The sequence below is a fragment of the Rhamphochromis sp. 'chilingali' genome (genome assembly GCF_963969265.1).
Source record: "Rhamphochromis sp. 'chilingali' genome assembly, chromosome: 18".
In the NCBI taxonomy this organism is placed as follows: domain Eukaryota; kingdom Metazoa; phylum Chordata; class Actinopteri; order Cichliformes; family Cichlidae; genus Rhamphochromis; species Rhamphochromis sp. 'chilingali'.
The window spans coordinates 17870658-17895855 of NC_137945.1; the positions used below are offsets into that span (position 1 = coordinate 17870658).

General features: G+C 42.8%; 2 protein-coding genes across 5 annotated transcripts in view; one reads left to right on the forward strand and one right to left on the reverse strand.

Annotated features, from left to right (window-relative positions):
- The window catches only part of sulf1 (sulfatase 1), a 33552-nt gene extending 14028 nt beyond the window's left edge, over positions 1–19524 (forward strand). For 2 of the 4 annotated variants that reach the window (XM_080864637.1, XM_080864638.1), the window contains exons 4-19: positions 675–826; positions 3481–3650; positions 6217–6367; positions 6457–6632; positions 6786–6914; positions 7458–7514; positions 9345–9471; positions 11944–12157; positions 12689–12935; positions 13023–13119; positions 13215–13309; positions 13505–13576; positions 14333–14505; positions 14694–14836; positions 15059–15182; positions 18320–19524. In XM_080864637.1, the coding sequence (XP_080720763.1) occupies positions 675–826; positions 3481–3650; positions 6217–6367; positions 6457–6632; positions 6786–6914; positions 7458–7514; positions 9345–9471; positions 11944–12157; positions 12689–12935; positions 13023–13119; positions 13215–13309; positions 13505–13576; positions 14333–14505; positions 14694–14836; positions 15059–15182; positions 18320–19269 (3077 nt within the window). In that variant the 3' untranslated portion in view covers positions 19270–19524. Of the gene's footprint in view, positions 1–674; positions 827–3480; positions 3651–6216; positions 6368–6456; positions 6633–6785; positions 6915–7457; positions 7515–9344; positions 9472–11943; positions 12158–12688; positions 12936–13022; positions 13120–13214; positions 13310–13504; positions 13577–14332; positions 14506–14693; positions 14837–15058; positions 15183–16637; positions 16672–18319 lie in introns of all 4 variants that reach the window. The other 2 variants (XM_080864640.1, XM_080864639.1) reach the window with 2 other exon arrangements.
- Positions 19525–20445: 921 nt separating this feature from the next.
- Positions 20446–25198, reverse strand: part of slco5a1 (solute carrier organic anion transporter family member 5A1) — a 36464-nt gene continuing 31711 nt past the window's right edge. Inside the window, exons 8-10 of the mRNA XM_080864763.1 lie at positions 24600–24841; positions 24435–24499; positions 20446–23588 (exon numbers count right to left, since the gene is read on the reverse strand). Of these exons, the coding sequence (XP_080720889.1) occupies positions 23131–23588; positions 24435–24499; positions 24600–24841 (765 nt within the window). The 3' untranslated portion in view covers positions 20446–23130. The remainder of the gene's footprint in view (positions 23589–24434; positions 24500–24599; positions 24842–25198) is intronic.

Here is a 25198-nt window from a genome sequence, read left to right on the forward strand (position 1 = left end):
CACTCACACAAATATAATTGAGGACTCTTTATTTCATGCCTGTGGTGTTCTCTTATTATTTATTTATGGAAAATGGCAGTTTTGAGAGTGACGATGGTTCACCTGTATGAGGTTCTCGGTTCTGATTAACAGAGTGTCAGTCACTACTAGCTCTAATCTCCTCCTGGCAACGCCATTCATATGTTAGTCAATGCAAATTTATACAGTAAGCTAGACTCCACAAACCTGCCTGCCTGCCTGGCTGTCTGCTGTGAGAAATGCAAACACGTTGAGCGTGCCAGGTCGATGTCGTGTCTCATCAGACACTGTCTGCCTGAGTGATGGGCAGGCGTTGAACTGGGCAGCTCAGTGGGGTCCTGTGGGCTGCAGCTCGACTTGTGGTTTTGGAGTCGTTGCGTTAGTCTGCAATTAGCCGTCTCTGGGACAGCCTGGCTTCCTGCCCAGCCTATCCGAGAATGTTGTCAGAGAATCCAGGGAAAAGGAGACAAGCAAAAATGTTAAACATCACATAAGCGCGGATAAAGTCGCACAGTCACACAATTATGTTTTTTTTGTTTGTTTTTTTACAGGCATCGCCTTAAGGAAGCAGTGCTTGTAAAGACTGCATATATAAAGAAACTGCATATTAAAAGAGGCCCATCTCTCCCTTCTTTCTCTCATCTTTTCTTCTGCAGCTTTCTTCGGCAAGTACCTCAATGAGTACAATGGCAGCTACATCCCACCTGGGTGGCGCGAATGGGTTGGATTGATCAAAAATTCCCGCTTCTATAATTATACTGTCTGTCGGAATGGTTACAAGGAGAAACATGGTGCTGATTATGCCAAGGTATGTGTTCTCATAATTCATACGAAAAGGCTCTATTAGCTCAGTCCCTAATTTGTTTTGCCGTTATGACTTAATATTAAGACTTCACATGACAAATTGCAGGTTCCACTCGCTTATAAATACAGACAGTGAAGCAGCTTATGGCTGTGTGGTGATTCAGGATGGCAGGAATTCTCTCTTGAGGATTAAAGGGAACGAGCTGAGTTGACGCCTCCTCTTTCTGCAGCATCCTTTTATTATGATGCACCTTTCCTCAATATTTAGACGCTATAAAACTGGTGCATCTTTATGAGAAGCCAACTTGACAACTTGTGACAAAAACTGACCTGCACTTGTTTTTGTCTCTCACTCTTATTCTTCCTCTTTGTGTCTCACTATCAAGTTTTGCAGAATGACTTTGTGCTGTAACACCACTGTTTGCTACTGCTGGGGGATGACTGTGGTTACACTGTCTTTTTGTAGCTCTAGATGGCATCGGTCATCAATCTTCCCCAAATGTTTTTGTAAGAGCTGTCAGTTTGTTTTCGCAAGTCCGTGCCAATATCTCCCTAGGTTGCACAGTGCTGGATATACAAGAAATCCATGTGGCGGGCTGGCCTATGAGATGGGCAAACAAATGTTTGGATTGCTACTTCTCTGCCAACTTGGACCAAGGTGTAAAATTACCCACAGGCTTGGGCCGGTGTGTTTACATGACACGGACTTGGTCAGCAGATTGTGGTTTACAACCAAATGGACACAATATTTTCTGTTTACTGCCAAAGCCCATCAACCTGCTGCCACCTGGACAACCGCAGTTCTTTAGGTTTGGATGGGGTGAGAAGGTCAGAGTATCTGTGCAGAGTGCATCTTGCACATCATGACACTGATTAAGCTACAGACCCTGTGTGATTTCATCCAGTTAGGTCCTGTTTGATTTTTCTTCTGTAGGAGGATGAGTTAATTGAGGTTAAGGGTTTTGTCAAACACTCTTGAGTGAGATTTAGTTTCAGAATATCATCCATCGATATCAAATCCCATGACAGTAGAGCAACAACTCTAACAGCTGTGATATTATAAAGTGTCTCACTGCTAATTTGACAGATGTGCAATCTTGTAACTTTGAAAAAACAATAAATGTTGTAAATGTAAACCTATTAAACACTGGTGCATTGGCTGTCCTGTAGGTCATTTAAAAACTTATGAGGATTACAAATTAAATAGATGAACGATTTGGGAAAATGAAACCATGTACTAATGGGGTGCCGTTGGGTGAGTGCCACTTACTATTACCAATCAGCTCCAAAAGGGAAAAGTGATATTCTTCACCTCCCTGACTATTTTATAGTCACTGGCCAGGCATTCCCCACGACACTGTCACTTCCTTCTGACCTGCCAGAGCTCTCAGCAGCAGTGGCTCAGATTTGGGAGCTGGCAACATAAAGTGCACAGCGGTGCTTTGCCATGTGCACATAATCATCGGCCTCCACGGGCATGTACAGCCGCCAGGCCATTAAAGCTGGTCTAGCTGTAAAACCTATTAATAGAGACAAGATGAATCAGCCAAACCCACTTCTGACATTTCAAGGAAATCACCCGTTACCCTTTGATTCTCAGCCTGGCACTCCCTTTCATTTGTTGTATGCCAGGCAGCAACAACAGGTACAATGGTTGGTCTTCTCTTGGAAACTTGGCGAATGCTACTGTAATTTCAGTTCAAGGTGGGACTGCTGTACAGTGTTGTGACAATTTCACATTTCCTGTGTCTAAGCTCTTCACATTCATCCAGTTGTTCTCTCTTTGCCTGTGGTGTTTAATTTAGAGAAACACAGCATTTGGCATCTTGAGAACTGTTGTTGGCGCTTGAGTCTACTTTCTGGTTTGATCCCTGGTTGCTCCGGTCTGTATGCCAAGTATCCTTGGGCAAGATACTAACCTCAAGTTGCTCTCCCATGCATCCATCAGAGTATAAATGTGTGTAAATGTCAGATAGAAGAAGCATAGAAAAAGTGCTTGTATGAATGGTGTGAATGGGTGAATGAGGCAAATTGTATAAAGCGCTTTGAGTGCTTAGGTAGAGGAGAAAAGCGCTGTATAATAACCAGTCCATTTACCATTTATATTACCCAAAGCCAATATCTCAGTTTCTTAAAAGATATTTTGATGTCACTTTGTGTGAAAAAGACAAAAGGAAGCAGGGAGATGTAGCAGAAAGTGAGCGAAATAAAATGAAGTTAGCAGAAAGCAAATTTATCACAACATGCTATTTAAAAGGGCCTGGCCCCTCGCCATCAAGTGGTGTCACATTCAATAGTGCAGAGATTCACTGATGAGGCAACTGCCCACATACTGTATACACATACGCACACTCATTTACACACACACACAGGCAAGCTGCCAGCTGTTGACTCGACAGATTGGTACCGTAGTGTACTCAATGGCCCCACTTCATATCCCCAATGGCCCCTCTCAATTTATTTGAAAGTGACTAGACGAAGGCAAGCAACATGTCACGGTGATTGGACTGCAAATGAGTTATGAAAGCATGTGTTGTGTAATTTATGTTGTTTTTTTTTTTGGTGTATATTTTCCCTCAGTTCCATATTTATTTCTAGGTTTTTTCTTTTAGACTTTTCGCCCTTTTAACGGGCCTTATTTTTGCTCTTCTTTCAAAGGACTATTTCACTGACCTAATCACCAACGACAGCATCAGCTTCTTCCGCATGTCCAAGAAGATGTACCCGCACCGTCCCGTGATGATGGTCGTCAGTCACGCTGCTCCTCACGGCCCAGAAGACTCGGCGCCACAGTATGCCGAATTCTTCCCGAATGCTTCGCAGCACATGTAAGCAATACTGAGGCTCACATTATCATACATGCTCAAACATATACACTAATCAGGGTTTTGACACAGGAATTGTAGCCTTAGAGAAGAATGAAAAATGAGTGTTTAGGGCCCAGATTTTGATTTCAGCCTTTGTCTCATTAACAGCTAAATTGAGTTTTTGCGATTTGGTTTGCCTAACATTATTACAGTAAGTATGCACCCCAATCCCCACGAGATGACAGGTTGCTCTGAAGCCGCTGGGGGCGAGGACTTGGCAAGCGTGAAATCAAAATGATTTATCATCCAAGAGTAGCTGAGGCACATACCATAGGGAAGATCGGGAATGGTTTTTTAACGTAGCACTGTGCTCTATGCCAAACCCACACCAGCCTCCAGCAGCTCTCATTGAGTTAAGGCAGCGCTGCAGTACTTTGGGTTGTTTCACTGGCACCAAGCCCTACTGCCTCACTGCACGGCTCAATGTGTGGAGGCATGGTGTTTTAGAGAACTAGATTTGGACTTGAAGACTCAATACTCCCTTTTCTTTATGTTTCCCAGAGGTTTTAGTGTTCCTGCCTCTCACTTTCTGTCACACTTAACTTTGTCATCTATTTATACTACCCCTCTGTCTCTCTATCTGTATATCTCTGTTTCTATCACTCTGTTTACCTCTCCCTCCTTGTTTCCCAGTGTCATCTCCTTCTCTCTTTCCAGCTCGCTCTGCTTACCCCTTCCTCCCCGCCTGTGCAATTCGCAAAGGACTTCCTGACCCCATCCATATCAATCAGCAGTTTCGCCCTGGAGCTCCTAGGACCAGAGGAATGCATTGTGCGCTCTGGAACACCCTTTGTGACATTATTAATTTATTTTTAGCTTGAGTCTCCGGGTGAAGGGGGTGGAGCTGGGGCCCACGAGTGACTAAAGGGGTTGCCCCAGTTATTGTGTGTGTGTTTGTGTAGATTAAGTGGTACTAAGGAGAGCCCAGGTGGTTGGCATGGTTGGGTGTTTGTTTGACTATAAACTTTCATAACAGCTATGGAAACACTTTTTTTCCGATGTTCAAAAATTTCTTTTTATGGATGGGAATATTCTTGACTTTGTAGTAGATGCCATCTACAGCTAGTGTGTTATGCACAGAGATGGAAAGAGACCACGTGGCAGTTAAGGAGGAGCCGCTTCATAAATCAAAACAAGCGTCTGTGCTTTTGACAGCACCAGTAGCTGGGGATGGTTTGATGTTAATGTCATTAACATTCCTCAGGTGCTTTTACTCTCTCTCAGATGCGAAGTATGTTCCCGACCTATTTTAAACACCGTAGATTTGGTGCGGTTTGTCAATGGCATGTCTTTCCCTGCAGGGAGTGATAGATGCTATTCTGGCCATAGATTAAAAACTTGCTTTATGGAAACTCTCTCATCTTCAAGCGTGCCTCCTAACGTTTTAAGGTTAGGAGGCATTTTAGGGTGCATGGAGTGCTCCTGTAAGCCAAGGATAATGTAGACAATAAGGTAGACCTGCACTATATGCAACAGTATGCAGGTGTGACCTCTGCTACGGACTGGCGTCTTTCCACTGACATCTACATTCCTGGTTCCCTGGTGCTCAGCGCCCCCATACCTTGGTGGCCCATTGCCCAGAAACGGGTCCCTTTGTGGGTCTTATTAGACCGCCTGCTAAGTGGGTGAAGAGTTCACCCTTCTCACAAAGCAGTCCTGAGGAGACGAGGACAGAAGGCAGCTCAGTCACTGAGGGCAAAGTAGCTCCCAAAGCAAGTCTTCATTAAGTACGCAGATTTTGAGGCTTGGGCTGTTTATTCAGGGGTAGAAGCTGCTCATTTATAAAGTGGATTACTTAAAGCTGAAGGGACACAACTTCACTGCTACTGAGATTCTGTGGGTTTCTACGTACATTATATATACTTAGTGTATATAATTTGTGTGCTATTTTGCTTTCAACTGCAGAAGATTTGCACAACATCAGATGTTCCGCTTCCCTTTACTGCAAGCAGGGGAACACTTTCCTTCAGCTGAACACAAACTTGACAAACGCAAGCACTTTTCTCTCTGTCTTGCCTTTGTCCAGTCTTGTAATTCCCCAATTTCAAATGAGCATGACTTCTTTGCTTTTTTAGACCAGAAGTTGTTGCAAACCCGACTTTTGGACCTATTATTTTCTTAAGCATGTGCCAACCCTCAAATGACTCGTCTTTGCCAGGAGTGTAGTGAAGCGAGGAGACTTGTGTCTGTGTGAGGAGGAGAGATCTGGTCTGAGAGAGGTGTGGAAAAACAGTCAAGGTGCTGGGTGCAAAGTATTAAGACATTTTCCCCCAGCAAACTGAGCAGCTATTGATGCTTGTCAAGCACAGTGGACAACTGTGACACCTGCTGCTGAGCAGAGGTTTGTGAAAAGTAGCAGATAGGTGTTTTTGGCATCTTAAATGTTTGGCTGTTAGGCGCTCTGATGTGGACACGTCCAAAATGTTTTTCGGACTTCTACGCGAGTTAAACGGCAACACAATGAAACCCAAATAATGCATTTTTTTAACATACCCGTCTCCTTTCTCCTTTCCTTTTGCCCTTTCAGCACCCCGAGCTACAACTATGCCCCCAATATGGACAAACATTGGATCATGCAGTACACGGGCCCCATGAAACCGATCCACATGGAGTTCACAAACTTCCTGCATCGGAAAAGGCTACAGACGCTTATGTCTGTGGATGATTCAGTGCAGAAGGTATGAGTAATTATTAATGGATATGTAGTTACTGTAAATAATTGAGTAATCTACCATGGATCATTTTACTGATGCTTTTTTTCACACAGATTTATGACATGTTGGAGGAAACAGGCGAACTGGACAACACTTACATCATTTATACAGCAGACCATGGATACCACATTGGTCAGTTCGGGTTGGTCAAGGGCAAGTCAATGCCTTATGATTTTGATATCCGTGTACCGTTTTTCATGAGAGGACCGAATGTGGAGCCTGGGGCAGTGTAAGTAACTACGCACATTTTTTCTGTTACTATAAAAACATTCAGTAAGTCTTTGCTGCACTCTTGTTGTCTTCTTTGAGTAAACTTCTGATATTTCAATCCATCAGTTTTATCACTTGAAACTTAATGTCTTTCACGCTTGTAATGTTCCAGAAACCCTCATCTGGTGCTAAACATTGACCTGGCTCCCACATTTCTCCACATTGCTGGACTGGAGATCCCTCCAGACATGGATGGAAAGCCCATCCTTAAATTGCTGGAACAGGAACGGACTGGCAACAGGTTTGTGTGGATCCATTATGCCATGCTGTAATGGATACTATGTACATGTAATTCCACAGCGTGCGTATGTGCAACAACTCTTTCTATTGACTTCTATTGAGCAAATGCAAATTTCCATAGCCAAAATGATGGCTTTTGCTCCAGCTGGGCAGAGTGGGTTTGGGGCAATTTGGCAGATTTTCCTTGGCTGTGGGACTTTGGCTGGGAAACACTGAGTTTCTTCTTTATGAGGTTTCCTGTAGAATTTGTTTGCAAACTGAATCATTTTTTGTCTCCAGCAAACCCACTGTACTAACCGTGTATAAAAGGAATGCAAGATTATTGTGCCTTGCACTATTTATAATAAATCTGCACGAAAATGTTTTTACAGAAAAACTTAGCACAATCCCTTTAATACTAAAAGAGCATTACGCCCGCAAGGTCCTGTTCTTGCTGTGATCAACTTCCATAATTCTGACTAGCTTTGTTCCCACCGTGCTGTAGCTGATAGTGAGTGCATAGGCCATATGAAGCTTATAAACTTTGTATGTTTTGTTTTCCCAGATTCAAACCAAACCGGAAACCCAAAGTCTGGAGGGACACATTCCTTGTGGAGCGAGGGTAAACCGGCTTTCTTTATTCCCTTTCCACACCACAAACACATCCGTGTCACTGTGTGTCACATAAACCTGATGAAAACATTTAAATGAACCCGAAATGTGCAGGGCTCGGTGCGTGTTCCCTTTTCGAGCAACGCATCTGCTTTTCCCGGTTATTTGTTATCTGACAGACATTTCCTGACCACATTCGGCTTGGACGGCAGTGTGTAACCAATTGAAAGTGTTGTAAGTTGTTTGGCGAAGCTAAAATTCCTGGAAAATTATGACAGTTCACGCAAGGGGCGCTGACACATGTAACCAGGTCATTTAGGGGGGAAAAAAAGAAAAGAAAAGCTATCGAGTCTTTGTCTCCTCGGAGGGGAGGGGGGCTTGCATATATTAAGTACACAATCCTAGATCATAGTCCTAAACTTGACTTAGCTTGCATCGATGGAGACAGGAGGAAGATACATTTCAGTAACATGGGAGGACTAGACATACGCAAAATAAACAAAGGCTAGCCAAGCTCCGGATGATGTTACCTGAGGAATAGCTGGAAGCCTCACACTCAATCCACTCACAGGACATGTCACCAGCTTTCCCAGTGTGGAATGCAGGAGCCACACTGCAGAAAACACTTGACTATTTCCCCAAGGCTGTTTTCTGATTCCATCCAGTGTGTGTCCTTTCACAAACCCTGTCAGTTCTTTATTTAACCTCCTCTGCCACAAGATATATGTCGCAGAAAATGATACCTCCAAGCTGTCAGTCCACTTTTGTTCAATGAACATGCTTCGCTGTGCTAACGCCAGAGGTACACTGACAGAAACATGACAACCGAGGAGAGAAATAATCCCGTCAAGCTCGACTTTATGATATACAGTTGCCCGAGGGTTAAAAAAAAACATAGGTTGAAGAAACAAGAAAAGAAAGCCATGAAGGCACTCGTATGAAAACGACAGGCAAAAGAACAATCACTGGCTGAAGGCAGATTGTGCTGGCAGCACAGTCTAACTGTGTAAAAGGAGAAAAATTAAAATGAAAAATATTGTATATTACATTGTCACATTCTTCTTTACAGCTGCTGTTACTGCTACATCACCGCTATCATTTCTCACACGTTATCAAGAGAATAAAAGAAGCTTTTGTTAGCTTTACTGCTGCTCATGTCGGCCAGCAGCCTGCTGACTTTTAAATCTGTTTCTCAGTTAAACTCTAAACTTTTTTTAAATGACATCCACAGGTCCACTTTTCTTTAAGTGATAAGATTAGCCTCCATTAACTTGACTCTATTGACACAAATACAGTAGTCGAAGTTTTATCTGCAGTTCCTGCACCAGTCATGTGATATGTTGTCTGATTTAATAACCTCACATAACCTTACAGTACTACATCTGAGCCTGTGAAATGCTGAATGACAGCTGGGACTGACTGTGTTGTTTAAAACTCCATCTACGTAATGCAGCAATCAGGGAGGGTCTTTAACAACTGTTTGCTCTTTAATCACTCTTGGCTGAAGGCAAGATACGTCAGCCAAGCTAGCGTGTGAACATTGGCTGGTTCCAGCCAAAGAAGACGGCAACAAAAAATTAAACACTGCAGTGGCCCTCCTGTGTAAGGGGACAGGCTGTTCTGTGCCTCACTGGCATCTTCATTCTGTCTGTGACTGCTGTGGCTAGTCGAGGTATAATGGAAGAGGAAGGACAGTGGTGTTGGCATGGCCGTAGCAGAGACTTAGCCAGTGTTTGTGGTGGTGGTTGTAAAGGAAAAGGGGACAGGGCAGTTGAATTTGACGCCATTTGACGTCACTCACCATTTGATATGGTTTTGCTTTCCTTGTTTTGTCGTGTAGGAAGATCCTGAGAAAAAAGGACGACTCAGCGAGTACTCAACACAGCAACAGTCTCCCCAAGTACAAGAAGGTCAGAGAGACTTGCCAGCAGGCTGAATTCCAGACACCGTGTGAACAGCCCGGACAGGTAAAGGAGAAACACCCATTTGCACACAAGCGCATTTCTTTTTTCTGCAACCTTTTGACCACATGAGTGCCCTGATATATCCACTAAAGAAAGCCGATGCAATTATTTTGAAGTGACCTCTTAGCTGCCTTTTGAACTGTTCTACAAAGCCACAACTGGTTTATAATTGGACCGCTTTACACCGTTTTGTGGTGCGCTAATTGGTACATCCCTTTGATCTATGCCCATGAATTTTCTGGCAGAGCAACAGCCAAATAGTAGAGGTTGTGGCCCCGGAACAGACAGGCCAGAATAAGACAAATTATTACAAATGTCCTGTAGTATTCAATCACAGAGATTTATAAGGGTTTGGCTAATGCAGTCCAGATCCATCATAACGAACACCTCACAGTGTGTATAACAATGAGTTATTAACAGGAGCAATAGGCATCAGAGGTGTATACTGCATCATATAATGCAAGTGAAAGCTCATCATATGTGCTCATAAGTACATCTAGTGTGTTGAAGTGATTGCAAGCAGAGATGGGCAGTAATACGTTACAAGTAACGTATTTTATCTTTTAACGAGTAAAGTAAGGGATTACTATTGCAAAAAAGGTAATTAGATTACTGTTACTTTCCCGTAAGCACGCTGCGTTACTGCGTTACTAAAACCGTGATTTTTTTTTTTTGCGAGAGTGTCGTGACGGTCGTGGCAACAGCTGTGTGCAGATCAACAACGGATAATATATCGAGTGCAGGAGAGAGTGTGAGCGTGCAGCGTTTAAAGCGTGGAAGTACTGACCTTACTTTAAGTTTGATTCCGTAAAAAGTGACAAAAACATTAGCGTCCGCTGTTCACTGCGTGGGAAGAAAACTTTTTTTACAGTGAAAAAACCCCTAAACTTCCGTGCAAGCACCCAGTGCGCTACCAGGGAAATTCACAGACAAACTCGCGGATTCTTCCACTGACCGCTGCGGCACACCTGCACCAGGGAAAACATCCGCCTACTATACAGGTGAAAATAGAGCAACAGGACCGCTGAGTCTTTGATTTTATTTATTTTCTGCTGTGTTTCACTTGCACTTATTTGAAAGACTGAGTGTAAACACAAAAAAATATTTTATTTTATGTGCTGGAATGTGCAGAAAATAGGTTTAAATGTTAAACAAATTTCTTCCAGTCAGAGAATGATGCATATAATTTAATGTTTGCTTGATGCATAAAGTTAAAAGATTAAAACAAGTTTTAAAAAGAGACTTTTCCATTTGATTACATTTTCTATGATGGATTACGCAGAAAAAGTAGAATTGGGCTGAAAGATCTATCGCTTTATCACCTATTCAGGTAGTAAATCATGTTTTTAAAAGGTAACTAAGTAACTAAGTAATTAATTACTTTTGAAAATAAGTAATCAGTAAAATAAAGGATTACTTTTGGGGGGAAGTAATTAGTTACTGATTACTTTTTTCAAGTAACTTGACCAACACTGATTGCAAGTAGCTTCTTATTAATGGTTTAACTATACCTTCATATAAGCAACCTGGAGGCCAGTAAAGTGTTTCTTGCTCAAAGCAAACAAATGCTTTTTCTCTCCTTTTCATCCATGCTAACAAATTTGATTACAGTTATCTTATTTTGTTAATATGCACAGTGGAAAATCTCAACATGGATCGGTCTCAGGATGAAATCCTGAAATTCTATATTATATTATTCTGCTTTTCTGCTGCTGCAGTGATACTCTTATACCTTTAAAGCACTCGCAGTAGGGCGAGGGAGAAGGAGAAAGAAATATGGAGATTGTTCTCGTCCTCCAGTGACAATACATCTCTCTCTCTCGCTCTCACGTCTTGTCTGATGCTGATATAACAGCCCTGTTTGGTCTGTAAGCTCTTCCAAAAGGAACCCGATCTGACTTATAGCCCTTTGTTTGGACCCTCGTTCCCACACTCAGCCCTCATCATCTATACCAAACTTTACTGATGTGTCTCTTTCGTTTACTCGAGACCCAACAAGCGGCACTACTCACAGCAATTAGCTTCAAAACTTTCTTTTCCCAGCGTGAATTCATGTTGGGAAATGGCGCGGGGGATGTCTGCGATTGTATGGACATGTATTTACACAATTACCCCAGTGACGCACATAGTATGGACATACCCAATGTGAAAACGATATGGCTCTCCGCTTTGTTTTCCAGAAACCAGACAGACCCAATTCGCCTCATGTTTTAGTTTTGGTTGATCTTTCTCGCTGCTTTTTGATGCCGTTCTTTCCCACAGGCTCTGATATGTCTGTTAGAAGCATGTGCTCATTTTCTTAAAGGTTTAGTTGTGAAATCTCAAATTGTGCTGTCATATCATTAACATCTAAGGCACTAATTAGCCATACCCAAAAAGAAATAAAATAAGATGTGTTCATTGCTGTTGCAAGGAAACTTTGGTTTATTTTTTTTTGCAAGCCTATTGTGCTACCAAAAGTAATTCTTTCTGCAGAAATGGCACTGCGTTGAGGAGATCACAGGGAAGTGGAGGATACAGAAGTGTAAAGGTGGTTCCAAAGAAGGCTCCAGGAAGAGAGCCCGCAGCCTAAAGCCCCGTGACAGTTACGACAAAAGGGAGAGGGCCTGCGACTGTGGAGACGCACAGTATAAACGATCCAAGACCGAACGCCGCTCCCACCGACAGGTTCCTTCCTCAACAAGCCGCCGTGAGTATACCCAAACCTGCTCTTTCTTCTTGTAATATAGAGGGACAGTGATTTAATTGAAACCATGGCAAAATGCATATACATGTGTGTCAGATTATTTCACTTCAAAAACAAGAGCTTTTGTTTTCTTAAAAAGTCCCATTAATGTCTGTCTCTCAGTACTAGAAAGAGAAATCTTTAAAGCCTCAAGTTTTTATTCCCGGCAATGGATTTTTTATGCTCTAGTGAGACCCATGCATGGAAAAAGCAAACATTGTTCAACAGGTCCTGGAATGTATGCTCTGGACGTGCCTTTGTGCATGCGTGGGCTGTTGGGGCTTTGTTATCAAATGGTCTGATGCCCTCTGATGTGTCTTGGAAATAGTACAACAATGGTATGAACATGTAATAAGCCTTAAAGATCCAGATAGGATATCCTACCAAAAATCAGTTGGTGTATTAGGATGCTGGCTTTTACTTCATTGCGATGTTGAAATGAGGTGGAAATGAGAGTAAAAAGAAATACATAGCATCCTTTTTTCTTTATAATAGGTTATCGCCCACGCTTCGTCCACACTCGACCTGCCAGGTCTCTGTCTGTGGAGTTTGAAGGTCAAATATATGATATTGACCTTCAGGCAGATGATCAGTCAGCTGTCCGTCCTCGTGTCATCTCCAAGCGTCACTACAACCCAGAGGAACCAGAATATGAGTTGGGGTCTGACGACGGTTCAGAGGAAATGCTGGCAGATGATACAAATGCAGTCGGATACCTGAACTCTGTGAAAGTTACCCACAAGTAAGCAATCAAATTTCCCCTCTCACTTACATTTCTCTGCGTCAATAAAGTAGAATACAGCAGGGGGTGTTTTTGCATCTTTTTTAGGTGTTACATCCTCGTGAACGACAGCGTCCACTGCGAGAGAGAAATCTACCAGTCCCCCAGAGCGTGGAAGGATCATAAGAGCTATGTGGACCAGGAGGTGAGTGTATGAGGTTCAATATGAGGCTCTTGGACAGTTTTCTGGATATTTGTTTTTATCAAAGGTCATTGGTTGTATTGCTTATGTATTTCTAGATTGAAGCACTTCAAGAAAAAATGAAAAAACTGCGAGAAGTAAGAGGTCATCTGAAGAGGACACGGCCAGATGATTGTGACTGTGGAAAGAAGAGGTCAGTCACTTATAATTTCACTTTAAAAAATGCATTTATATCTCCAGTATTGTTGGAAAAGTTGATTTTAAAGCTTGTTTTAGGCCTTATTCCAAACCCTGCTGGATTACATGGATTAAAAAATAAACAACAACAAAAAACAAAACAAAAAAACAACTTTTCTTCCACGGTCCCTTTTCTGTTCATAAAAAACAGCTATTATAGCAAAGGACACAGAAACAAGGCAGAGAGATTGAAGAGCAGGAATGATCAACTCCATCCGTTTAAGTGAGTTTTTCTTCCCCTTTTAATTCTGAGTTTGCCCTGTTTAGTTTCAGCATTTTATCTTTCAGTTAACACTGACCATGAAATCTGCAACTGATTGAAAATGTGCAAATGGTGTGTGCTGTAATGCTCTTTAACCGTACATCTGCATGGTGGTCCCTGCACGAATCCATCACTAAAGCTCATCTTCATTTTCGGTTGCTTTGTAGATCACAGTTGAAACACTCCATCATGTACGTTTACTTTGGTGTGTTAATGATGTATGCGATCCTAAAATACACACAGGTTTCTAAAGAAGGCATGCCATCTATAAATGGTCCCTCAATAGACTTTAAATGACAAAGCAGATGTTGTCATTGTGTGTCTGGAAGTGATTGAGTTGCATGGAAAGACAGAATGATCCAGCAGAGAGGGAAATCAGTTAGTCCCTCAAACACAGTGATCGGCTTGCACCAGGAAACACTGGGAACCGATTATGCTTATGTAAAGCAGCTGTTTCTCGCAGTGCCTGCCGTGTGTTCGGGCTGGAGGAAGAGGGGACAGTGGCTAGAATGTCATTCCAGAGAAAATTGGAAATACTGTAGTAAGGCCTCAAACATGAAAGTAAACAGGCTGTCATAGCCTGGCATCAGTGAGGCCTTCTGGAAGTCCCCTTTGTATCCCCCCAATTACTGCGGTTACTTGCACCAGGGAGGGTAGGGGCTGATGTCATGTTTGCGTCACGCCTTTGTAATCCTCTCTCACGTTTCTGTCTGACAGAGAGGCTGCGCGGGACATAGACGGGAAGGCCCAGTTGTACAACGAGATCCGCAGGAGAAAGAAGGAAAGGAAGGAGAAGAAGCGCCAGAGGAATGGCGACGACTGCAGCCTTCCAGGCCTCACTTGCTTCACACATAACAATGACCACTGGCAGACGGCTCCCTTCTGGACACGTGCGTTTATTAGCTTCAGTCTCCAAACATCAGCGAGATAATGATTGTTTGATCAGCGTTTAACATGATGTAGATCTGGTTGTCAAACATTCGTAAAATTTCCATTCATTTAATGAGTTTCACGTTTTCGCCTGAAATAATGGTCAGGATTAGGACTGACGGCAGCAGCTGTGTCATTTATTTCGTAGTGGGGGCATTCTGTGCGTGCACCAGCTCCAACAACAACACGTACTGGTGCCTGCGAACAATCAACGAGACCCACAACACGCTCTTCTGCGAATTCTCCACCGGCTTCCTGGAGTACTTTGACCTCAACAGTGACCCCTACCAGGTGGGTGAACATCTGTCTACAATCAGTCAGCTGTGCTCTCTCTCACTGCGTTTGTCTGCTTTGTCACTCTTAAACAATTTTCATTGGCTCCTGCGTTATAAAACTCATCTGTTAAAGAACAGGTGCTGTTAGTAATTTTGCAGGTATTTACATGGGAATATAACAAGAAGATATAACATCATGACAATAAAACAAGTGTCTGTGTGTGTGTTGTGTTGGCAGCTTACCAACGCAGTATATGCAGTGGATCGAGAGGTGCTGAACACACTCCATGCCCAGCTCATGGAGATGAGGAGTTGTCAAGGATACAAGCAGTGTAACCCTCGCCCTAAAGGCTTGGATACAGGTAAAAAAAAAAAAAGAGTAATTAAAATAAAAGAATCTCCTTTCAGTCTGTTTGTTCCCCGTTTGAGTGAAGGACTGGGTTTAGTGGGGGTTGTGATGCCAATAAAGACAGAAACAGATTCTACACACAGAAGAAACAGACTGACTGAAGCGTGTAACAAGTGGTATCGTTAATATAACTCACAATCCGAGGGACGATGTGATAATATTTGTGTTCCAGTCTTCTGTGGTTTGAATCTGTCTCAGTCTCGGTCTTGTGTGTGTTTGTACATATCTGCATGGTGCATGTGTTTGGGGACGATCCACTCAGTTTGCTCAAATTTCAGGTGGAGGTCAAGTAATCATCACTGAGATATGCATTCCCTTTGTTTCCTGTGTTTTCTTCTCACATACCCACACACCTACACGTGCACTGTGACTTGTCTTTCAGCTCAGGATCTCCCACTCTACTGGAATATATTCTGAATTTATCAAAAAAAAAAAAGAAAAATACAGGGCCAGGTTACAGTTGTGCATCGTGGCCAATCTTCCCCTTTGTGAGTCACCGAGTGTTAGGGATATTATTTGGAGGACTCTGTCATCACAGCAATTGAGGCTGTCGTTTTATTCGAGCCTGTCACGCATCGGTGCTATAGGCAGCCACAGTATATTTATTTATTTATTTTTATCACCGCCAATTGGTCCAAGGATCATTAAAAGAAGACATCCCAGTGATGGAGGCGGTTAATAAGTAATGTCAGTATGACCTAAGCCTGTAAAGTCTGAGCTATACAGCGTTTGTGTGTGGCATGAACTGGCTGCGTTGTTTATGTCCCGAGGATAAAACTTTCATGTCTGTAATTACCAGCTGGAGAGTGGAGCACTGGAGCGGCCAAAGCTGCTCTGAGAAACCTGATTGTGTTTCAGCGCTGGCATGCTGGTCTTGTCAAATCCGTGCCAGCACATGTCACAAAACAACCGAAAATCTCTTACTTGCACTGGCTGCCCTTTCTCAGTTATGGTGCCAGCTCTGTGAACCAATGAAATTACTGTTGTGGTTCAATCAAGTGATGTTTTAGTTGGAAAATTAGATTATTAAAATTTTAACTGTGGGGTGAAATGGGTCCAGCAGAATCTATTTGTGATGTGTGACTTAACCCTCAGCAATCACCTGACTGGATAACCTCGTATCCTTTTTGCTTTTGAAGGGGATAACCTGTAAAGTGAGCGCCTGATCAGACCACTTAACTCTGAATCTCCTCATCTCTAAACCCAGCCCAGTCATAAGACCTTTCAGACTTTTTCCTCCATTGTCTCCTCATTCCTCCTCCTCCTCCTAATCATCCAATGATTGCGTTTCTCCATAGCATATAGGAGCGGTGCATGAAGACGTCTTCAGTGTGAATGATCTGTTTGTTTCCCTCCCACACCTCCTTGAATCAAAACATTAACAATCGACTGCTTTTATTTTTATCAGGAGGTAAAGATGGAGGAAGCTTTGAGCCACACAGGTATTCTCCAAGTTTTTGTTTCTCTTCAGTGGCTTTTTTTTTTTTTCTCCTCCCTTTAACACCTGCATGGGCCCAACTGCCTCATTCCCATTAATCCGTCATACACGGAGTGCTGACGCTTCATCTGTGGCTGCATGCTGGGAATGCGCTAACAAAGCATAACAGATATTTTGTTTGTTTGTTTCATCCTGCGCACACAGTCTGTCTTTATATTTGCTCGCTGTGGATTGTCGATTTGCAGCAGCTAAGATGCTCTCTGCCACATGTTTTCACAGCAATGCTCAAGATGAAACATTTCTATCAGTTTCTTATGTTAAAATATTGATCATTTTAGTATCTTTTTATAGGATAGCATGGCTGTTTAAATAGAATAATCCCAAGTCTTAATAATGGATATTTCTTTACTTGAGGCCAAGCATCAAGTGCATGTAAATGACAATGCATGATACCGCATCATCCCCATAATGCATCACTACCTGACATTAAAGGAATAGTTTGACATTTTTGGGAGATAAGCTTATATACAGCCCTGAATGGTGTGTACCTGCCAGGCATGAAGAATAGAAAGAGACTTCCAGGAATCTCCTCTCATCAACTCAATATATGTCTCGTTTGTTTGATCCTCACAAAAGCAAAGGGTAAAAACAGACAGAGGAGTATCCATCTCCTCATCTTACTTAGGCAAAAAATAAAGTTGCCCAAAACTTGAAACTATTCCTTTAACACTCGACATTTCATGCCATGCCAGCCACAGTCATTCCATTTTGTCCCGGTGTAACGCGACATTCAGGATAGCTCTTCATATCTACTCATGGCCATTAGCTAGCAGTAGAATGGACACTTGAGTTGCCGTGACCTCTCTGTCCAGGCACTGACCTCTGCACTTTTGACCTCTGTTTCTGGCACCTGCTTACCAGGCGGCAGCAGCATCGAAAATGGTCAAAGAGGAGAACAAGCCTCTCCTTCCTGTGAGTCCCTAAAAACCCGATGTCAGACAATCTCCATTTTCCTAGCTGCAAATAGTCCTGAAGAGAGCCGATTCCACGAGGACGGTCAACCAAAAGCGGCTCTGACGCTTCTTTTCTTGCACTTATCAAACTGAGACAAACTCTTGATTTTGGCTTTTGCTGCTACTTTTGTTTCTTCGTAGCATTTTGAATTCCTTTCTCATTTTTCCTGGGAATTACCGAGCACTTTCTCTTACTTTGCTTCATGAGTTTCATCTTTTGTTTGTTGACCATCTTTTTGTTTCCTCTGCCATTACATTCTTTTATTCCAGGTTGCCTGACTTTGCATTTCAGTTGAGCCCAGGCCCTTCATTAACTATATCATTACATATTACTTGTTAGTATATTATAATGGATCATTGAATATTTTTGTTTTTCCTCAGACTTTTTTTTTATTTATTCTGAATTAGCAAAAAGCCAGCATGTGTTTGCACTACTCATGGCTTGAGCTCAGGGTGAATACTGTGTTTTTCTAATGCTACTTCTGAAGCGTGTGTGTGTTGCTTGAGGCCTCAGACTCCTATACGTTGGCTGCTTTGGTGAGAGTTGGGAGCTGAGCGTGACTGCATGCTGACTGAGTGAACCTGAAAAGAGCTCCCCGTATTTTTCTGCTCCTCACAGTCTCTCTCTTTCTTTGACAGCACACAGCCAATATGGGAAGGACAACAAGGTTAAGCTACCCAACTTGACAGATGAGGAGGTGAACTGGCAGGGACTGGAGGATTTGTATAGCATAAACGAAAGCCTGTATGAATGTAGGCCTGACTACAGCCCCAGCCCAGAGAATTGGGACAACTTCCAGAAGGATGTAGATAAAATGTTTGCACTGCGACACGTTTTTAACAACCAAACCCATAAGCTTGACGACTCCACCCTGCCAGAGCTGGGCTCCGGGGCCGGGGGTGGAGGGCTTGAAGTGGGCAGTGGAGAAGAGCTGGCTTCTGCCAGTGACGTCTGGCCGGGCTTAGTCACAGAGACTCGCCTCACCACCCCCATCCCCAGCAAAATACCATCGGCACGACCCACACCCAGGCCCACATTGGAACAGAAACTGGAGCCTGCTGTCAACGACCTTCCCGAGAGGCTTGTAAGCGGACCTGAGACGTCCGTTATGTCAAAATCAGCAGTGATATCATCACCAGGTCTGAGTAGAGGCAGGGATGTCCTCCACAGCGATACGTGGGCGCAGCTGCTTGAGGAGATTGAAGGCGAAACGTTTAGCGGGAATGGGCTGACAGAACTCGAAACGCGACACGATGATCTCTTGCGTACTCACAACAGCCTGCGAGCCCAGCTAGAACTCGGCCCCGGTCACCGAAAGACCATCAGCCCGCAGGGTCTTAGTCATAACCTGGACCCTGAAGAGGAGGATGATATTTTCCATGCCCAAGGCTTTCTCCCTTTTGTCTCGCAGACTCTGAGGCCTAAGGTCCAAGCTGGCACCACAGGGAGCCCTCCCACCACCACCATCCCCACCACACAGACTAGCACACAGAGTGTCAGGGTGGTGCTGCCTCAGTCAGCTCTGCCCATCACCTTGGACTACGAGGCCAGCGGCTCTCTGCCTCAACCCTCCAGTCAGACCCTCTGAGGCAGACTCACGCTCTGGCCAGCCAGCCAATAAACTTCCGGTCACCATAAAGACACGGTGACTAAGGAGTGCTAGCCAAGAGCGAAGCAAAAAGAATAATGCCACCTCAGTCAGTCAGAGTTGTATAATGAGTATTAAAGTTATTGTTTATTTTTTTACTGTTGCCTACAATTATTAGTAAACAGTGTTATGTTTCTTTTTCCTCAAAAAAAAAAAAAAAAAAAAAAATAAAAAAAAAAAAAAAAAATATATATATATATATATATATATATATATAATATATATATATATATATATAAATATATATATATATATATATATATATATATATTTTTTTTTTTTTTTTTTTTAGAAAAAAAGCCTTAATGCAGCTAAACTTAAGTGTTGGAATTAAAAATGCTGAATTCCACATGGATAACAACACCATTGATGTTTTTAATATGTTTTTATGAAAAACGGTGTGAGTGGTTAAACCATCTCTAAATGGGTGATTAGCATCGAGTTAGTTACGCTCCATTCATCAGTTTATCCTAGTCCTGCCCAGTCGCAACAAACTCTCATCACAATCCACAAGCACTTTTAAACAGCCCTCCCCACCCAAAAAAATAACGACCCTGGTCCTCCACTGCCTGTCTGCTGTGAACTCAGATTTTATGAAATAATTTAAAAAAGGTTACAGAATCAACATAACTTTGTTTTGCTTTCAGACAATCACGGCACAGTTTAACAGTCAGCTACGAGGCGCGTGAAACACGACACCTGCTCACGTTTGTTTTGGGGTTTGTTTGTTTTTTAAATAAAGATTTTCTTCACTGATCACAAGAAAAGCGCTCGCGTGGTAGAACGTCTTCCTCGTGTGGTTCTGTAACTTTGTAAAGAAACGTCACCGTACGACAGAGAATGGTGCTGCACATGGCCAGTTCATTTCAAGGTGGTTACATTATGACACACTGTTACAGGTTTGTCCATGTCAGTAAAAGCCTAAAAGGTTCTCCAAGGGCAACGTTTCACATCTATCTTGGAAACTGGTTTCACGAAGCTCCTTTTTCTTTGCAGCATTAGCTATGTGTGTAGAAATTATGGAACAACTCTGGTTTCGGGAAAGCCACAACGCTGTTAAGAAATAAAACCTTTCACCCTCAAGTCTCCGTGTGTAATGATTCAAGCAAGTTCATTTTCTTTATTTATTGATTTTTTTTATTTTATTTGAATGACAAATATCAAGTATTCAAGGCATTTGTAAATCAAGTGTTCACAAACAGTAATTAGACTTTTGCTCCTGAGGAACACAAAGCAATAAAAGCTCAACTTGGAGAGTACAGGAAACTCACTTTCAGTGTAAATACTGAAGAAAAGAAAAAAGAAAGAAAGCAAATCTTGCAGTCAACACAAAGTCATCTGTGCCAGTAGCAATCCAGACATTTGAACAGCAGGACACTGAAATCCAAGTGTGTGTACAGTACAGCAAAGTCAGAAATCGCCGCCTTGGTGCGGCATTGCCGGATGATTCTCTAGCCTTCCCTGCAAGGAGAGCAGTTTGCTTCACCTCAAAGAGATGTTTTCATGCTTTAATAAAAATAAAAATCGAATTTTAAGAACACAGAAGGCCTTGGGCTAAGTAATATTTTGGAAATGTTACTGTTCTGCCTTGCAGTGAACATATTCCTAAGGTATTTTTGCACAGGTTTTAAGGATCAGAACAGAGTTTCATGAGCAGCAATCACAGTAAGTGAGCAGATGATTCGTAATCCTACGTTGCTAGTCCTCTTTAGAGTGCGTGATGAATACGACCCAGGGGAGGAAGAGCAGAGAATCATAATATAGGAGGACATTCTGGGAAGCATAGTTTCAACATTTTAATTTATTATGTTCAGTTGATGGATAACAGTTCAATAATCCCAACCTTTCCCCTTTGTGATGTAAAATGAACCTTCCCCGTGTGAATAATACTGTTCAACCACTTTTTTTTTCCATTTTTCTAGCTTTAAGAAATTTTTTTTTTTTACCTTTTTAACTACAACATCATGGATTAGTTTATAAATATGCTTCTAACTACACGTGAGCTCTATAATATGATTCATTTGCTTTAATATTTACACAATGATGACTTATGAATATTTCATTTGAAGTCACGGTAACACTAAAAATTAATCTTTGATCTACCTATGATAATCTTTAAGTGGCAGGGCTGTTAACTCATACCAATCAGAATATAAAATACTGTTACTTTTATTAGACTTATGTATCCCCTTGCACGTGGAGAAAAAAATACTTCTAAAAATGTGGTTTAAAAAAAAAAAAAAGTCCCACATTTGAGTTTTTCAATGCACTTTTATATATTTCTAACATCAGAACACAACAAGGCTTCAATGCTCCTGATTAGAGGAAGTTAAGTTATAATTTACTTAAACAACACAAGCCCAGTGTTACGGGAAACTCAGCAGACTTTGCCAGAAAAAATTTAAACATCTGACTTAAATAAATAAATATCCAAGACAGCAGGTCATCTGTTCTCTCGATTATAACCTTTGGGGGTCTGAAGCAATTAATCCAGAGCAGTGATTAACTTAGAAACCCATAATTTCATAGTACAGTAGGTCTGACAAACAGCAACATTCACTGGCCTTCACGCGCCATCATTCTGTGTCCACTAGATGGCCCCAAACGCCCAATAAGTGACATAAGGGGTCAAGCTTGCTGCACTGCTACTTTTATATTCTAAAATACTACTATGTACATCTGATGATCAGTAGTATGGAGACGCCTTTACAATACAAAGCCAAAATTACACGTGTTCATCTGCAGGTTCATTCCATACAAATCATTTTACTCTGAAGACGACGCTTTTAAAAAGGGGTTAAAGTAAACGGGGGTTTTGCCACTTTAAAAATAAATCCTACTGTCACATCTTTGGGACATTCAGTAACTTCAGCACATGGTAAGAGATAATGTACCGTTCTTATTTCCTTTCTTCTTTTTGCCGCCTGACAAATAACATTTTAATAACACCACTTGCTATGAAATATCGTTTTCTTGCCTATAGTCATTCTACACTGTACCAACTGGTCTTTGCCTGCTTTGAGCTACATGGTTAACTTGCAGACGATCATCTGTGACGACCAATAAGTGCTGTCGCCCAGCTGAAGAAGAAATGACTGGCTTTTTAGTAGCTAGCGTTTACCCTGGTAGCTAGCCTTTTATACTGGACTGGCCGAGGCAGCCTGAGAGGCACTGTTAAGAAAAAAAAATGAAGGAGGTGAAAGGATTAGAAAGCAGTCCCACTGAAGATGTGGACAACACCAGACGAGAGAACAGGTGCAAAAGGTTCAAATGCACAAGAGTATGCTTAACCTGCAAGTGAAAATGGGATTATCAAAGAATGGACAACAGTGTGGTGGTATGGGTGGAGCAGAGGAGGTACAGATGTGGAATACAGAGGGAGCTGTACAGTACTGAGAAGGGAGGAGCTGTACACAGGAGCTTGCATAGTACAGGTTGTGCTTTAGACGCTGTGTTGATGATGATTCATCTGACTGTACATAATGATAATGCCCTGCCCTTTAACAGTAGCACCATGAGATGTCTTTATAGCGTCCAAACCTGGAGGTCTGACCTTCTGTGTGGATGCCGTGTGGCTGCAGCTGATGATATGCTCTTGAGTGAAAGAACATCTTTCGCTCTCCTGTCATCGTAAAGGACGAGCAGCCCTTTAGGTGTGGTGGGCGCACTTGTGTCTCTGCCTGTCTGTCCTACAGCAGCGGCGGACCCCCCGCTTGGCGTCTGACTGGTGTGGTGAGCAGACGCCGTGTCGTGCAAATGCACAGACAGGAAGGCACGTGTCACTATGAAACCGGCGCACTCTCAGACATGGGCAGAGCCTCGGTGGTGATGTGGCAGCAAGATGGGGGGAGTTATTGCTTTGAGGGCGTTGCCTGGGCAGCTGAGGCTGCTGTGGCCGCGGTTAAGCAGGAGGGCGGCTGGCGGCTCGGGTCGAGGCGGGATGAACACGGGGCAGGAACGGGTGCGCGCGTGGCTCTTCTGGCCTCCGGCGTGGCATACGAGCTCGCTGACAGTACCCAGTGGAAGCAGGTGCTGACGCCAGCGCTCAGCTCGCGCCTCCTTGTGCTTGATTGAGTACCAGGTGAGGAAGATGAAGACGAAGCCGACGAATTTCAGGCTGGCAGCCAGGCCAAAGTAGACAAAGCGGAACGAGGTCACATCGTACTCCCAGCAGGAGCCGTGCACGCCGCAGTCCTGCTGCCATAGCATGCAGGTGGTGTCGATCACAGCACCGAAGTAAATGGGCGTCGGTATGTAGGCTGGAGGGAGAGAGAAGCTGTAGTTAATTACTTTAATTTCAGCCAACTGAATATAAACTATACAGTGGGTTGAGGCTGACATAACAATATTTAATTGAACTGAATTAATTTAACTCAAATTAAACTTTCTTGCTAATAAACTTAATTTCACAGAATTCAAATACATCCTAATACATACAGCACAGTAGTAACAGTAACTGCACTGCAGTACCATTTCTCTACCACTTGGTGGCAATGTTTGTCTTTATGCCGATCAGAAGCGCCGCTAACTTCAGTAACATTGTATAGGTGTATATAATGAAACTCATTATTAGATTGTGTTAACTCTATAATCATACACACACAGGGCTCCGCTGTGCATCCTTGCACACATTTTGCAACTTTGTGACAACTTTATGTTCACACAGCAAGGCCAGGCTGATTGGATTCCACGCAAGGGTAGTGTTTACTCAGCCTGAGCACTTTTCTACACCTGTCTGCTCAAAGTTCACAGAGGTGTGTTACAAGTTGGCATATCCCTGCTCTCTGTGGCGTTAGTGAGGACGAACAAGACAATAAAAGCTGGAGAAAAGTGGACTATGGAGAAGCTGTGAAAACATCAGATGACAGATTTGCTTGGCTACATGCTTGACGACACATCTTCAGCTGCTCAGAAAGCTGTTTGCTGTCTTAGTGAACAAAATAATAACAAATACTCACTTTTCACTAAATTAAAGCGTTTGCACTTCCTGTATGGGCAAAGTAGATTCAATGGGCAGCAATGATAAGAGATTCATCCAAACTAACAAGTTGGTAAAGCATACCGAGGACAGTTTTTCTATGTGGTGTAAATAATGAGAAACATACCAAGAGTTCGGAGTAAGACAAACTGCATCCCAAGAGCAAAAGGCCTCTCTTGTTCATCGACGGACCTGGGTAAAGGGAAACCACATTAGAATGAAAAACTGAGAACCCTTCAACAAAGGTTGTTAGATGTTCTCTGGCAAAACCTGGCAGGACAGCCTCCCTTACCTGAGTGTGACGATGATAGCGGAGGGCTGGGCACAGGCAGTGATGAGGGTGACAATGAAGAGGAAGATCAGGAAAGGGATGAGTGTGTTGCAGGTGCGATCACACTTCCCTGACATTGCGTAGCCGTTCTCGTTCAAGTACGTTTTAACAATGACGAGCTGGAGCTGGTTGACCTGGCTGCCGGAGGACGGGGTGATGACCTGCCTGCTCTGCACGCAGCCACAGTCGGTGTAGTTCCTGATCTGTGGGAGAAAACAACAATGAGAAATTGCAATTAAACTGAGTTAAATCAGAACAAAGCTCCTTAAAACAGACGTTTAGATTCACATACAGACTGGATGGCACCACCAGCACGGTGCAATCAGTGATCTAGGCAAAGAATCCAAACATTTTCTTTCCTTGTGTTGTTATAACTTCCTCTGGGACATTGTTGTTCGCTAATTTCCTCTATTTGCAGGGCTACAAGAAGAGAATGCACAGAAAACAGGTCTTTGTGTATCCATTATGATTTGTGTATCCTCTGGCAAACTCCTCGGATTTCTTTTTCCACTCATAATTCTCCGATTTATTTGACGCTTGTGCAATTATGTGACACAAAA